Genomic DNA, 16397 nt, shown 5'->3' on the forward strand with positions numbered 1-16397 from the left:
AGCAGGAGAAATTAGAAACTATGGTACACCAGGGGAACTGTGATAAAATTGCCACCACAGAAACATGGTGGGATGACTCACGTGGCTGGAGTGCTGCAGTGGATGGCTACAGTCTCTTTAGAAGGGATAGGCAAGGAAAGAGAGGTGGAGGGTTGGCATTGTATGTTAAGGAGTCCTTTGACTGCTTCAAATTCAATATTAGGCACACCAAGGTGGAATGTCTATGGGAAAGGACAAAGGGGAAGACTAGCAAGGCTGATGCCCTGGTGGGAGTCTGCTACAGACTACCCAACCAGGATAAAGACACTGACGAGACATTCTTTAAACAACTTGGAGATGTCTTGTGGGAGAGTCTTATGAGGAGAGGCTGAGGGAGCTGGGGTTGTTTGGTCTGGAGAAGAGGAGACTTAGATGGGATCTTATCACTTTCTACAACTACCTGAAGGGAAGTTATAGTAAGGTGGGGCTGGGTTCTTCTTCTAGGCAACTTGTGACAAGACAAGAGGGCATGGTCTGAAGCTGTGCCAGGGGAGGTTTAGGTTGGATGTTAGGAAGCACTTCCTCGTGGAAAGGGTAATTAGACACTGGAATGGACTGCCCAGGGAGATGGTGGAGTCACCATCCCTGGAGGTCTTTAAGGAAAGATTGGACATGGCACTTAGTGACATGGTCTAGTCAATGTACTGGTGTTAGGTCACAGACTGGACTTGATGATCACAGAATTCTATTCCAGCCTCAATAATTCTGTGATTCTGTGTTTCTGTGACTTTGACAGGGTCCCCCACAACATCCTTTCTTCTCATTTGGATGGACATGAATTCAATGGGTGGGCTGCTTGGTGAATAAGGAACTGGCTGGATAGTTGCATCCAAAGGGTAGTAGTCAGTGGCTCAATGTCCAGGCAATGGCCAGGTGGATGACAGGTGGTATCTCTCACAGGTCCATACTGGGACTGGTGATGTTTAATACCTTCATCATTGATACAGACAGCAAGACTGAGTGCAGCCTCAGTCAGTTTGCAGATGACACCAAGCTGAGTGGTGCTGTTGATATGATAGAGGGATAGGATGTCATCCTGAGGACCTGGGCAAGCTGGAGAAGTGGGCCCTGGTGAACATCATGATGTTCAATAAGGCCAAGTGCATGGTCCTCCACCTGGATTGGAAGAATGCCCATTATCAATGGATGATGTGATTGAGAACAGCCCTGCAGAAAAGGACTTGGGGCTACTGGTAGATGAAAAGCTGGGCATGAGCCAGCAATATGTGCTTGCAGCTGAGAAGACAAATTGCATCCTGGGGTCCATCAAAGAAAGCATGGCTAGCAGACCAAGAGAGATGATTCTGCCAGTCTACTCTGCTTCAGTGATATCTAACCTGTGTCCAGCTCTGGGACCCTCAACACAAGAAGGACACAGACCTGAGGAAGAGGGCCCAGAGGAAGACCATGAAAATTATTTGAGGACTGGAGCACCTCTACTACGAAGACAGGCTGGGGTAGCTGGGAATGTTCAGCCTGGAGAAGAGAAGGCTCTGGGGAGACTTTGTAGAGGCCTTCCAGTACCTGAAGAGGGTCCACAAGAAAGTGGAGGAGGGACTATTTACAAGAGTGCATAGCACTTGGACAAGGGACAATGGTTTTAAACTAGAGAAGGGTAGAATTAGGTAGGACAATAGGAAGGACTTTGCTACGAGTGCGGTGGAACATGGGAACAAGTTGCCCAGGGAAGTGGTGGAAGCCCCATCCCTGGAGGCATTCAAGGTCAGGTTTGATGATGAGGCTCTGAGAAACCTGATCTAGTCAGGGATGTCCCTGCTTACCGCAGGGGGACTGGATTGGATGACCTCTAGAGGTTCCTCCTGACCTGGTGCATTCTATGATTCTGTGATATGTGAATAGTAGCTCAGGGAAAGTAATTTCCCCTTAGTAGCACACAATTCCCTCCACAGTCAAAAAGTAACTTTCCATCTTAGAAGTTCTCAATGTCTTACAGAGTCAGATGCCTGAAGAGGCAGCTGCCAGTCCAAACCATGTGACGCTGTGCATCTGAATGTCTGAAAACTGCATGTGGGGACCCAAGCAGGTTTTGAGGTCAGAGTGCCTAGAAGGTTATGTTCAGCAAGACTGAAGCTGACTTTGTAAAAGAAGGTTGAAATTTTCAGCAACGCTGGGATATCTTCCTATCATCTTCCCTATCCTGAATTTTTAAGAGCTCTGTCCAGTTCCAAATGGGTTGCAAAAGCCTCACTTGCCCTACTCACATCAGAATCAGCTCCCATCCCACTTGCAGGCTTAGCGTTCAGCATACTATAACTTTGCCTTTTAGCCACTGGCTCACTTCTGAAAATTCACTGAGAATTTTTTTCTCCTGTGAACTTGATGCTGCAAGGCCTTTTTGACTTTGGCTTAAAAAAAAATTAATCTAAATATCCACTAGTAATAAATATAGAAAGGGAAGTCAATAGATGATACCTGAAATGATGGTCAGTGCTGTCAACTCTTTAAGATAAGAAATGCAGACACCAAAATGGAATGCAGATTACAAAACATAATTGTCAGTGGAGGGCACAAAAGAATCATAGAATCATAGAATCAACCAGGTTGGAAGAGACCTCCAAGATCATCCAGTCCAACCTAGCACCCAGCCCTAGCCAGTCAACTAGACTATGGCACTAAGTGCCTCAGCCAGGCTTTTCTTGAATGCCTCCAGGGACAGCAACTCCACCACCTCCCTGGGCAGCCCATTCCAATGCCAATCACTCTCTCTGGCAAGAACTTCTTCCTAACATCCAGCCTATACTTCCCCTGGCACAACTTGAGACTGCGTCCCCTTGTTCTATTGCTGGTTGCCTGGGAGAAGAGGCCAACCCCCACCTGGCTACAATGTCCCTTCAGGTAGTTGCAGACAGCAATGAGGTCAGCCCTGAGCCTCCTCTTCTCCAGGCTGAACAACCCCAGCTCCCTCAGCCTCTCCTCACAGGGCTGTGTTCCAGGCCTCTCATCAGCTTCATTTCCCTTCTCTGGACACATTCCAGTACCTCAACATCTCTCTTGAATTGAGGAGCCCAGAACTGGACACAGTACTCAAGGTGTGGCCTGACCAGTGTTGAGTACAGGGGCAGAATAACCTCCCTTGTCCTACTGGCCACACTGTTCCTGATACAGGCCAGGATGCCATTGGCTCTCTTGGCCTCCTGGGCACACTGCTGCCTCATCTTCAGCCTACTATCTACCAGTACCCCCAGGTCCCTTTCTTCCTGGCTGCTCTCCAGGCAGATTAATTACTAAAGAATTAAAGAACATTATTAAAGGACAGACTCAGTGTTGCTGTGTTTTCCAGTATATTTTTTCTCAGTTTGATATGACCCTTTGCAAGAGGCCACTGAATGCTGTATTTCAGTGCATGATTTTGACATATCTTTCACACAGTCTCTAAACACCTCTCAAACACTAATAAATTAAGCTGCAAGAGCAGTGATAATTTCAACTTCATATTCACAGAACCTAAGTTTCAAAGTCTGCCTGAATACCTGTGGCAAATCTGAAAAGGAAATCTAACCTTCCATAGTCAAAACCAGTTATCTATTCAGAACAGGCAATCAGATTTGGCAGGCACAATTTTCTCTTGATCACCTGATTCTGGCTCAGTCCTTGGCTAGGTCCCAAAATACCTTCCATGAGGTAGGAAAGTATCCATCGCTTTCCTGGAGACCAAGTTGAGGTTGATGGTGCCACAGTTCTTCGAGCCTATGCTTCCTGATAATGGCTGCAATGTTTGTCCTTCTCTAGGCATCAGGAATCTCCTCCAGCAACCACGACCTTTCAGTGAAGACAGACAGTAGCTTCTAGATGACACCAGCCAGCTCCCTTAGCTGCAACCCATGTGTCCTGTTTGGTCCCATGTACCATCTTATTTGAATAGAATCTAACTCCATCCTCCCCTGCTGTGGCTGCTACCTCCCTCTCTCAAGTTTTACTTCTAGAAGATTATCTAGAAGATCTGGAAGCAGACTCTAACAGTAAAGCCTGAGGCTTCATGGAGCAATGAGTCCACAGTTTCCCTGGGTTTCTTTCTCATTTGTGATGCTGATACACTTGTAGTAGGCATTCTTGTCCTGCTCATTCCTCACCAGTTTTGATTCCAGTTGAGCCCTGACCTTCCTTGTTCTATCTCTAAGTGCCTGCACTACACTTGCTCTTTAATATTCTGTTTCCACTTCTACCCCCTGTCTGCTTCCTTTTTGCATTTAAGCTCAGTCAGGGGTTCATCTGTCATTTCAAGTTCCTATTACAGATTTCCCCCCTAATTTCTTTGAGATTTTACACCCAGAGGTACAACTCCCCTTCGCTCCAACAGAGCTAGATTTTTACCAGCCTTTAAAAATGGGTGCTAACAACTTTGTCATCTTGATCATAAAATTTTAGTTTGCTGTCATCCTCTATTATAAATAGATGCTTCCATTACAAATTGTTTGATATAATTAATCTGCACCTACCACAGCTTAATATACAAATGAGGTCTATGTCATCTTAGAGCAGCAGCCTCCTCAACACAACCTAAACAATACAACTACCTGAAAGGGCATTGTAGCCAGGTGGGGGGTGGCCTCTTCTCCCAGGTAACCAGCAATAGAACAAGGGGACACAGTCTCAAGTTGTGCCAGGGTAGGTATAGGTTGCATATTAGGAAGAAGTTCTTCACAGAGAGAGTGATTTCCCATTGGAATGGGCTGCCCAGGGAGGTGGTGGAGGCACCGTCCCTTGGGGGTCTTCAAGAAAAGCCTGGATGAGGCACTTAGTGCCATGGTCTAGTTGATTGGCTAGGGCTGGGTGCTAGGTTGGACTGGATGATCTTGGAGGTCTCTTCCAACCTGGTTGATTCTATGATTCTATGATTCTATGATTCACTGTGAGAGCAGATAAAATCTTAGTCCTGCATGCAGATTTTTAGCAACTGGAAAAGATTTCTCAACTGTCTTCAGCAGTGCACATGAACATTCAGCAATGTATTTCTCACTTTCCAGAACTAAAATAGATGCGTGCAAAATCTGTGAACTTCTTTCTAACATACCTGCAAAGTGCTCAAGGTTAAAGAGAGCACTATCCAAGCCAGTCCTTCTGGAAAGCACTGATTCCCAAGAAATAGAAAAGAATAAAATTTCATCTATGTTTTTGAATCATAGAATAGAATCATAAAATCACCCACGTTGGAAGAGTGTGGTGGAAGGTTGCACAGGCCTCAAATGACTTTGTTTATAAACCTATTCATGCCCAGACATGTTGTACCCCCCAAAGGGTGTTACCCTGCCTAAACTTGGGGTAAAGAAGTTAAGGGGACAAAGGGACACAATAGCCTTGGTGCCTTCCAGTCTGGGTTGCCTCCTCAAAGGTTGAAGTAAACACGTTGCATAAGCTCACGTGCCTAGGGTGGGGAACCCACCTGAGCCCTCTCCATATTTGGGGGTACTGGACCCTCGGACCTCACCTTATTTGGTATGTTTTGGCCTGTTTCCAAGCCCCCATTGGACAGAAGTGTGGCCCAAGGACCATCAATCGCGGGGTCAAAACTCATAAAAAGGGACAATTCAGTGTCCCTGCTACCTCTCTCTTGCTTCTTGCACCTCACACCTGGCTCCTCTCCTGCCATCCTCATCCACCTGCTGCTGCTAGCTGCTTCCAGCCACTTTTGGGGACCACCGCCGCTGCATGACTCCAGCCCATGGCACCAGCCCAGGGAAACTGGCCAAGGCGCTCTCGGCCAGACGCCGCTCCAGCCGCTGTTCCCAGCGTGCCCATGCCCATGGAAGCTCCAGACAGCGTGCCCCATGTGCTAGTTTGAAGCAAGCTAGAATGTTTTGGTAAGGAGAACTAGATAATAGGCTATTAAAGGTAAACATGGTTGTGTCTACTTCTCTCATAGTCTCGCTGAGAACTCTGGGCAGAAGAAGTAAACATTTGATAACATTCTCCATTTTGTCTCTCATTCTGCCTTTGCCTTCAGACCAAGCCACATCTCCTTAACCCCACTGCCACTAACCTTCCTTCTTAACCTCTTGGCTGCACCTCTCTTCTTCCTGGGAACTGGGGTAAGGTTGAGAGGGGCCGGGGAAGGTGTTGGGGTGGTTTGAGAGCCCCTCCTGGGGACTCAGGTTTCTGGGAGGGGAGTTGTGCTTCTGTATTGTTTATCCTTTGTATATTTCTGTATATAACTGTATATATTGTAAATAGCTGCCTGTATATTTGCTGCTGTAAAATAAATAGCTTCATTTATATTCCCAGAGGCCATTTGAGTTAGCTGGGGCAAATTCAAAAGTGTGGAGGGGCGGGTTAATGCCCAAACCATCACACCCAAATAACCCCTGAGCTGAACTATTCAAACCCACGATATTTGGGACCATCAAAACTGACTCCAGCCAGTGAGTAACTGAGCAAACTCAATCTAAGACAGCATAAACTTTCAAACTTTACCAGTGGCACGTTTATGCCACTAGACTCTCTCTATCCAAGCCTTTCTAAACCCTCTGCTAAATTCCTGATTTTATTTGCTGTAAATAAGACATTCTGTAAAGTTATTTCACGACCGCATACCAAGGACTTGTGTAGGGTAGCTGTAAATAAGTTTGGGGAAGGGGGGGGGTTCCTTGTGTATATAATATTAAATTATTTAAACCCTTTTAAAATTCAGCTTCATATTTCATTGACCCCAAAACCCAGACGAAGCCCTCCACGACAAAGAGACCTCCAAGATCATCCAAGTCCAACCTAGCACCCAGCCCTATCCAGTCAACTAGACCATGGCACTAAGTGCCTCATCCAGGCTTTGCTTGAACACCTCCAGGGACAGCGACTCCACCACCTCCCTGGGCAGCCCATTCCCATAGCAAATCACTCTCTCTGGGAAGAACTTCCTCCTAACATTCAGACTATAACTCCCCTGGCACAATTTGAGATTACATAGGAAAACTTTCAACTCTGTTTTCCTAACTTCCTGGACAACACATTCATACTCAAACCCTAAACACTGTTTGTTGCAGTTTGAAGAACTGTAAAGATGGATATGAAAACTAACAAATACAAGAATGATGTGATGGTAAATTTCAGTTCCTGCTCAGAAATAGCTTTCACTAGGAAACATTTACACCAGTTCTCCACATACATTGTTTAAGTCTGTGGACATGGCAATATGAGGTTTGTAGTTGGACTTGATGATCGTAATGTTTTTTTCCAACCTAAATGAGGGAGGTTGTAGCCAGGTGGGGGTTGGTCTCTTCTGCCAGGCAACCAGCAGTAGAACATGGGGACACAGTCTCAAGTTGTGCTGGGGAAAGTATAGGCTGGATGTTAGGAGGAAGTTCTTCCCAGAGAGAGTGATTGGCATTGGAATGGGCTGCCCAGGGAGGTGGTGGAGGCACCGTCCCTGGAGGTGTTCAAGAAAAGCCTGGATGAGGCACTTAGTGCCATGGTCTAGTTGACTGGCTAGGGCTGGGTGCTAGGTTGGACTGGATGATCTTGGAGGTCTTTTCCATCCTGGTTGATTCTATGATTCTAAGATGTTAAACATTTTAAAATGCTTATTTTCATGTATTAAAAAAAAAATGCTTGCAAGCAAAACTGATTGTAGAGCACTCTTGCTTCTTTCACAGTTCATGGTCAATGAAAACCTGTCCCTAGTACTTGACACTTGTACATCTTTCTCCCACTCTGCTCTTCATCCCTGCATTCTTGCTGCTTTTTGAATCTAAACCATTCTCCAAGCCCTGCTACCCTCCAGTTCTAATATCTCCTTCCTTCAGGAACACAACTAACAGCATTTGTTCTCAAAAGACCAGGAAGTAAACATTCCTAAATACCACAAGTGTCAAATCCACATTCATGCTGTTTTTCTCACCACCTGAAGATGTTTTTGATTCAACAACAAATCCTCCACCTGGTGATTCTGAACTAACTCTTCCTTTTCCTGCCTCCCTTCTCACAGACCACTTCCTCTTCTTCCCTTAGAAACGTGCAGCAATTATAACAGCATCTCCCACTCTTCTGTGATGAGAGCTTATACCCAGCTCTGCATCCCTTTAAAACTCCCTGCCTATGCTAGTTTGAAGCAAGCTAGAATGTTTTGGTAAAAGAACCAGATAACAGGCAGTAAAATGAAAACAATTGATGTCAACTTCTCTCACAGTCTCGCTGAGAGCTCTGGGAAGAAGAAAGACTTTTTCTCCATTTTGTTTTCTCTTCTGCCTTTGCCTTCAGACCTGGTCACATCTCATTAACCTTGCTCCTACTAACCCTGCTCCCTAACCTCTTGGCCACACCTCTCTTCTTCCTGAGAACTGGGGTAAGGTTGAGAGGGCCGGGGGGAGGTGTTGGGGTGGTTTGAAAGCCCCTCATGGGGACCTTGGTTTCTGGGAGGGGAGTTGTGCTTTTGTGTTGTTTATCCTTTGTATATTTCTGTATATAATTGTATATATTGTAAATAGCTGCTTGTAAATTCTGCTAGCTGTAAATAAATTGCTTCATCTATATTCCCAGAGGCTGTCTGAGTTAGCTGGGGCAACTACAAAGTGTGGGGGGCGGGTAAGAGCCCAAACCACCACACTGCCCAACTTACTCAAACAGGCTGTCTTTCAGTTCTGGCTAAGCAAACTTTCCCAATACCTTCACAAAGCCCATCACTGTTATGCTACCTTGTGTATCTTAAGATTTAACTTTGTCTCTCTGGCTGTCACTTCCCCAGGGCAAACGCAATGTTTTTTTCCACAGGTTTTCATTTGGCACTGATTATATCACACAGATAATTTTTAATTACCTTTCTGTTCAGAGCCACACCATCTTCACAGTCCAGCACTGCACAATCTACATTTAGTGATGGGATTTTCCGTATCTTCTTTTCATCATCTGCAGGTACATACAGCACAGCTCGCCTGGGGACATACTTGTGAGATGATGCGAAGCGATAACTAAGCTTAGGAACACCAGCTGGCAGATGAGAATCCACCCTGTAAAGGATATTGTTGAAATGAGACACTTGGTTACAATGCTGTAAAGAATATTTGACTGTATTTAAAAAGGGAGACATTCCTACCTAGAGAGGGGCTGGTTTGGTTTTGAGATTTTTGGTGGGTTTTTTGGTTTGATTTGGGTTTCCCTTAAAGAGTCAAGATAGGGAGATTCCAGTTATTACAGTTAATTGCAGTGTAAAACTCCAAAACAACTATGCTCTACAGAATTGTGATGGTTTGGGGGTTACCCCGCCCCCCCACACTTTTGAATTTGCCCCAGCTAACTCAGACGGACCTCTGGGAATATAGATGAAGCAATTTATTTACAGCTAGCAGAATTTACAAGCAGCTATTTACAATATATACAGTTATATACAGTTATATACAGAAATATACAAAGGATAAACAATATGAAAGCACAACTCCCCTCCCAGAAACCTGAGTCCCCAGGAGGGGCTCTCAAACCACCCCAACACCTCCCCCTGGCCCTCTCAACCTTACCCCAGTTCTCAGGAAGAAAAGAGGTGCAGCCAAGAGGTTAGGGAGCAAGGTTAGTAGGAGCAGGGTTAATGAGATGTGACCAGGTCTAAGGCCAAAGCAAGAGTGAGAAACAAAATGGAGAATGTTTTCTTCTTCTTCCCAGAGTTCTCAGCGTGACTGTGAGAGAAGTAGACACAATTGTTTTTCATTTCACTGCCTGTTATCTAGTTCTGTTACCAAAACATTCCAGCTTGCTTCAAACTAGCACAATCCACCCCTTGTCTACTTCGCTCAGAGTATCGCTGAGAATTATCCAATCTAATCTAAACCAATATTTACACTAAAACAATATATACAAGTTCAGTTCACACTTCAATCAGATGTAGGTGATTCAAAAGCTCAGAACAGGGACTCCCAGGTGATGTTGGGTTCGTGCTCACGTACTGTAGATTCTATCGTAGACTCTCTCAGTGTTGGGCGCCGATGTTACCTAGAACAGAAAACTCCTAACAACTTACATTATACACTCTGAATTTAAACTCTCTCAGCTAAGGTTAAATTTCTCTGTGGAATACACTGGATTTCACCATTCTCCTGCATTACCCAGTAGGTATGACCAGGACCTTCAGCAGAAACCACCCCTCGGACAGGTTTCCCTTCGCCCGAAGGAGAAAATACCCAAACAGTTTTCCCTAACAGATTCTTTTCACGTACAACAGGAACTTTATCACCGTCTACTGTTTGGACCAAATCTGATTGTGCAGGTCCTGCTCTATTTACTGAACCTCTACTATTTACCAACCAGGTAGCTTCTGCTAAATGTTTGTCCCAGTTTTTCAGAGTTCCACCCCCCATGGCTTTTAGGGTGGTTTTCAGCAAACCGTTGTAGCGCTCAACCTTCCCTGAAGCTGGTGCATAGTAGGGTATGTGATAGATCCATTCAATACCATGCTCTTTGGCCCAGTTTTTTACAAGACTGTTCTTGAAATGAGTACCATTGTCTGACTCAATTCTCTCTGGAGTTCCATGTCTCCACAAGATCTGTCTCTCCAAACCAACAATGGTGTTACGTGCAGTAGCATGTAGAACTGGATAGGTTTCCAACCATCCAGTGCTGGCTTCTACCATCGTTAGCACATACTGCTTGCCAGAACGAGATCGAGGTAAAGTGATGTAGTCAATCTGCCAGGCTTCACCATACTTGTACTTTGACCATCTCTCACCATACCATAAGGGCTTTATTCGCTTAGCCTGCTTAATAGCAGCACAAATGTCACAGTCATAGATGACTTGGGTGATAGCGTCCATAGACAAGTCAATTGACCTATCACGAGCCCATCGGTATGTTCCATCTCTGCCTTGATGTCCAGATGAGTCATGGGCCCACCGAGCTAAGAACAGCTCACCTCGGTGTTTCCAATCAAGGTCAATGTCAAGTTCAGAGTTGGTATCAACTTGAGCAATCTTAGCAGCTTGATCTGCCTTCTGGTTGTGTTGATGTTCCTCAGTGGCTCTGCTCTTGGGCATGTGTGCGTCTACGTGCCGCACCTTCACTGGAATTTTCTCCAGCCGTGCATCAATGTCCTGCCATAGATCAGCACACCAAATAGGCTTTCCTTTCCTCTGCCAACCATTCTTCTTCCAGTCCTTCAGCCAACCCCATAGAGCATTGGCTACCATCCACGAGTCGGTGTAGAGGTAAAGGATAGGCCAATTCTCACGTTCAGCCACATCAAGAGCAAGTTGAACAGCTTTTACCTCAGCGAACTGACTGGATTCTCCTTCGCCATCTTTCGTTTCGGTAACTCTCCTGGTTGGACTCCAAACCGCTGACTTCCATCTTCGCTTGTTCCCAACAAGACGACAGGAACCGTCTGTGAACAAAGCATAGTTCTTTTCCTGATCAGAGAGATCACCATAGGGAGGAGCTTCCTCAGCACGAGTTCTTTTCTCCTCTGGAGGTTTGGAACAGTCTGTGCCTTCCGGCCAGTTGGTGATCACCTCCACCAGACCAGGTCGGTCAAGATTACCCATTCGTGCTCGCTGGGTTATCAAAGCCATCCATTTAGACCAGGTTGCATCTGTGGCATGATGCGGTGATGAACCTTTGCCCTTGAACATCCAGTTAAGAACTGGCAGTCTAGGAGCTAAAAGTAACTGTGACTCAGTTCCAATTACTTCAGAAGCTGCTTTCACTCCCTCATAGGCTGCTAGTATCTCTTTCTCTGTTGCAGTGTAATTTGTTTCTGAACCTCTGTAACAACGTCCCCAGAAACCAAGTGGACGACCACGTGTCTCATTTGGAGCTCTCTGCCAAAGACTCCAAGTTGGACCATTGTCACTGGCAGCCGTGTACAGAATGTTTTTAATGTCCAGACCAGATCTCACAGGTCCCAAGCCCACTGCATGGACTACTTCTCGTTTGATCTGATCAAAGGCTGCTTGCTGTTCAGGTCCCCACTCAAAATTGTTTCTCTTACGAGTCACATCATGCAGAGGTTTGACAATCTGACTGAAACCAGGAATGTGTAGTCTCCAAAATCCCACCACACCAAGAAAAGAAAGTGTGTCCTTCTTACTGGTGGGAACTGCCATGGTAGAGACTTTGTTAATCACATCCTGAGGAATGTAACGGCGACCATCCTGCCACCGCACTCCCAGAAACTGAATTTCTCTGGCAGGTCCTTTGACCTTGTCTCTCTTAATGGCAAAACCTGCTTGCAACAGAATGTCAATGATTTTGTTACCTTTCTCGAAGACTTCCTCAGCAGTTTGGCCCCACACAATGATGTCGTCGATGTACTGGATGTGCTCTGGAGCTTTACCTTTCTCCAGTGCATTGTGGATGACTGAATGACAGATGGTTGAGCTGTGTTTCCACCCCTGAGGCAAACGATTGAACTGGTACTGGATTCCTCTCCAGGTGAATGCAAACTGAGGCCTGCACTCCTTTGCTATGGGAATAGAGAAGAAAGCATTAGCAATGTCTATGGTTGCATACCATTTAGCCTCCTTCGATTCCAGCTCGTACTGGAGTTCCAGCATGTCCGGCACAGCTGCACTCATGGGTGGCGTCACCTCGTTGAGGGCACGAAAGTCAACTGTGAGTCTCCAGTCGCCCGTAGGTTTACGCACAGGCCAGATGGGACTGTTGAAAGGTGAATGAGCTTTCTCGATGACAGCCTGATCCTCCAATTGACGAATCAGCTGATGAATGGGCAACAAAGAGTCACGGTTAGTTCTGTACTGCCTATGATGAACAGTTTGAGTTGCAATTGGCACTTCCAGGTCCTCTATGTCATGATGTCCCACAACTGCAGATTCATCAGAAAGTTCAGGTCTAACAGACAATTTCAATTTATCATCCTCAGTCTCTACAGATGCTATTCCAAAAGCCCATTTGTGACCCTTAGGATCTTTGAAACAACCTTGTCTCAAAAAGTCAATTCCCAAAATGCAAGGCGCATCAGGACCAGTTACAATGGTATATGTCTTCCACTCTTTACCAGTTAAACTGATCTCAGCCTGTACCTTAGTTAACTCTTGAGATCCACCAGTGATTCCAAAGATAGAAATGGACTCTGTCCCTTTGCAATTTGATGGCAATAAAGTACACTGAGCACCTGTGTCAACTAAAGCCCTGTATTTCTGAACTCTTGAACTGCCAGGCCACCTAATGAATACATTCCAATAGATTCGATTCTCTCCACTATCCCTTTCCTCCTCCTGGCTGGAGGCAGGGCACCCCTAATGCTGAACATGGCATGTAGGGTGTACACAGTGATTGGTGTTGTTGCGAGAGGAACTGCAACTGTTGGAACAATTGCAGTTGCTCTCGGGAGCTGAAGAAGTGACAGCTACTTTTCTGGCATTATTGCCTCTGTTTCTGCCACTCTGCAGATCCCTGACCCTCTTTGAAAGAGCTGAAGTAGGTTTACCATCCCATTTGTTCATGTTCTCACCGTATGTGTCACGCAGAAGTATCCACAGTGACGCACGTGATTGCTGATGTCTGGGTGGAATTTGTCTCCTCCTGGGCTGGAATTGCCTTACAGGAGGTGGGCGTCTGTTCCTGACTGCAGAAACATGCACCCATTCAGATGATGCAGGAATGGTATCCTTTACCAGATTGGAAATTGAGGTTGTAAGGTCCTCCTTCAGTTCTTTCATGGTATTCTTAATCTCTGTGGTCATAGTTTGTATGGCAGAGACTAAACCAGAATGTGACAAGCTATCCTCTATCTGCCTGAGCTGGTCAGTGAATTCACCAACAGTGAAAGATCTTCCATTATCACTCCTTGATAGAAACTTACTGGCCAAGATGTTAGCATAGGATGAAGGAGCAAGCTTAATCAGCTTCTTCATGAGACCTGTTCCCAAAGGAATATCGTCAGGCTCATGAGTGCCATGATCTCCATAAAGCACTTCCTTCACAGCAAACTCCTTCAGAAGCTTAATTCCCTGCTCAACGGTGTTCCACTTCTTGGCAGCCCATGGCAAATCATCTCGGGAAGGATATCTCATAGCCACAGCCAACAGGAGGCGTGTCCACAAGCTAACCCTACCAAGAGGACTTGCTAGGTGTTTGTCTACTCCACTCTCCTTAGTGAGTGGTCCCAGCTGCTTGGCAGACTTGTCTCCTACCTGCAGAGCATTTGCACCAATGCCACGGCATCTCACTAGCCAGCTTAGGATTGGCTCACCTGATTCCCTTGTGTATTCCTTCCTAACTTCCCTGACCTCTCTGAGTGGATCCTTGGAGCCTTGAATGTCATCTTCCTCCTCTTCTTCCTGTTGTTCTGGTGGTGCCTGGCCTAACACAATCTTCCTCATAGCATTCCTAAACTCATTGGAACCATCCTCTCTCTTGGCAGCTAACCTCACAGCGCTCCTCTCACTTGAGTATTGTTGTCTCAGCACATCTACAAGGTCTCGCAGACTAACTGCCTCCTCTTCCTCCTCTTGCTGCTGATCACCAGAGGTCCCATCTCTTACATCCTCCTGCGAACCACTCTTTGTCTTAGCTTTTGCCTTAGCAGGTGCCAGAAGGGCCTGAGCAGCAACAGACTTGGATGTGTCTGCTGGAGGATTTGAATTTTTAGGAGTCTGACTTGGAGGGTTTGAATCCTTAGGGGTCTGACCTGGAGCATTTGAATTATTGGAGGTCTGACTTGGAGCTTGTGAGTTCAAATCTGCCTTGCTTTTAACAGGAGGATTTTTATTCTGGTCTGCTGGCTGGGGTTTCGAATTGGCTGAGCTGGTGTCATTATGATTTGGACTGACTGGGCTAGCGTTACCAGCATTAGCGTTATTATCATTAGTGGGATTATTTGCCTGTCCTCCTGGGATGCCTGCCAACCCTGACTTGTTTTGATTGTTGCTAGGAACATTCTGATTTTGGGTACCTGCCTGTGCTCCTGAGGCTCCTGCTAAACTCTGTGGCTTGTTTTGGTTATCCTTATCATTGTTTACGTTATTGGCAGGAACACTGGCTGTGTTCCCAGCACTTGGAGAAGGAGGGGCAGAGGCTGGCAAGGGGGAAGCCGACAACTGTGTTCCCTTGTTTTGCTGTGAAAGAGACTGCTTCTGAGACACAGAAATTTTCCTAGCTCTTGCAGAAGCTGGTTTTGAATTTTTCACACATAATGCCAAAATTAATATGAAATTTAAAACTACAAGAGCCAGTATAATGCCCAGCATCCCTGCCATGCTCTGTTTCGAGTAGAAATCCTTGCATGGATTTGGCATTTCAGTTTGGGGCTGGATGACCCTCATGAGAGCAGTAGATAAAGCAGACTCTCGATTGATTGTAACATTATTGACAAAAACTCTTGTAATATCACTAGTAATATTCTCAGTGACACTAAAACCAGCATAACCAAGAATAAAATCACCCCAGCTCCAGAACATGTTTGAAAGCTTAACTTTAGCCTTCTTAAAAACTACATGAAGTAAGAAATAACCAATTTGATCTTTGATCCAGTTGTACACAAAAAACCAGAAAACAGGCCACACAGCAATCCCCACCAAGTACAATAGCTGCTTGATTAGCTTCATCTTAATTCCCAGAGCTGATTTCCACTCACTGAAATATCTAGCCTCACGTTGGGAAAAGCCAATTAAAAATGTGATGGTTTGGGGGTTACCCCGCCCCCCCACACTTTTGAATTTGCCCCAGCTAACTCAGACGGACCTCTGGGAATATAGATGAAGCAATTTATTTACAGCTAGCAGAATTTACAAGCAGCTATTTACAATATATACAGTTATATACAGTTATATACAGAAATATACAAAGGATAAACAATATGAAAGCACAACTCCCCTCCCAGAAACCTGAGTCCCCAGGAGGGGCTCTCAAACCACCCCAACACCTCCCCCTGGCCCTCTCAACCTTACCCCAGTTCTCAGGAAGAAAAGAGGTGCAGCCAAGAGGTTAGGGAGCAAGGTTAGTAGGAGCAGGGTTAATGAGATGTGACCAGGTCTAAGGCCAAAGCAAGAGTGAGAAACAAAATGGAGAATGTTTTCTTCTTCTTCCCAGAGTTCTCAGCGTGACTGTGAGAGAAGTAGACACAATTGTTTTTCATTTCACTGCCTGTTATCTAGTTCTGTTACCAAAACATTCCAGCTTGCTTCAAACTAGCACAAGAATTTGCAAGCTTAAACACCCAGACCTGAAGAACTGCCAGGGCTGAGGTTATCCATACAGCCTTAATTATGCTGCCCATTCTGTGCTCTATGCCAAATATTAAATACAGAAAGGCAGCAGTAGTTGCTTTTTTTTCCTCTGTTGTGTGACTGCTCCACAGGGTGGAGGCTGTGCTGGGAATGGATCAGGACTGCTTTAGAGAGGAGGCTGCTATCTGCCACATTTGCTCCAGGAACTGGGTGGCATGCTGTGAATGAAGTAGGGGTGTTGGT

General features: G+C 45.6%; 1 protein-coding gene across 7 annotated transcripts in view; it reads right to left on the bottom strand.

Moving 5' to 3' along the window:
- Positions 1-16397, bottom strand: part of CLYBL (citramalyl-CoA lyase) — a 229700-nt gene that overhangs the window by 100517 nt on the left and 112786 nt on the right. For all 7 annotated transcript variants that reach the window (XR_010302386.1, XR_010302387.1, XR_010302388.1 and 4 more), the window contains exon 2: positions 8804-8993. Coding sequence is in view for 4 of the 7 variants with exons in the window: in XM_064143835.1 (XP_063999905.1) it covers positions 8804-8993 (190 nt within the window). In the remaining 3 variants the exon portion in view is untranslated. The remainder of the gene's footprint in view (positions 1-8803; positions 8994-16397) is intronic.

This window comes from Pogoniulus pusillus, chromosome 5, assembly GCF_015220805.1.
Source record: "Pogoniulus pusillus isolate bPogPus1 chromosome 5, bPogPus1.pri, whole genome shotgun sequence".
In the NCBI taxonomy this organism is placed as follows: Eukaryota; Metazoa; Chordata; class Aves; order Piciformes; family Lybiidae; genus Pogoniulus; species Pogoniulus pusillus.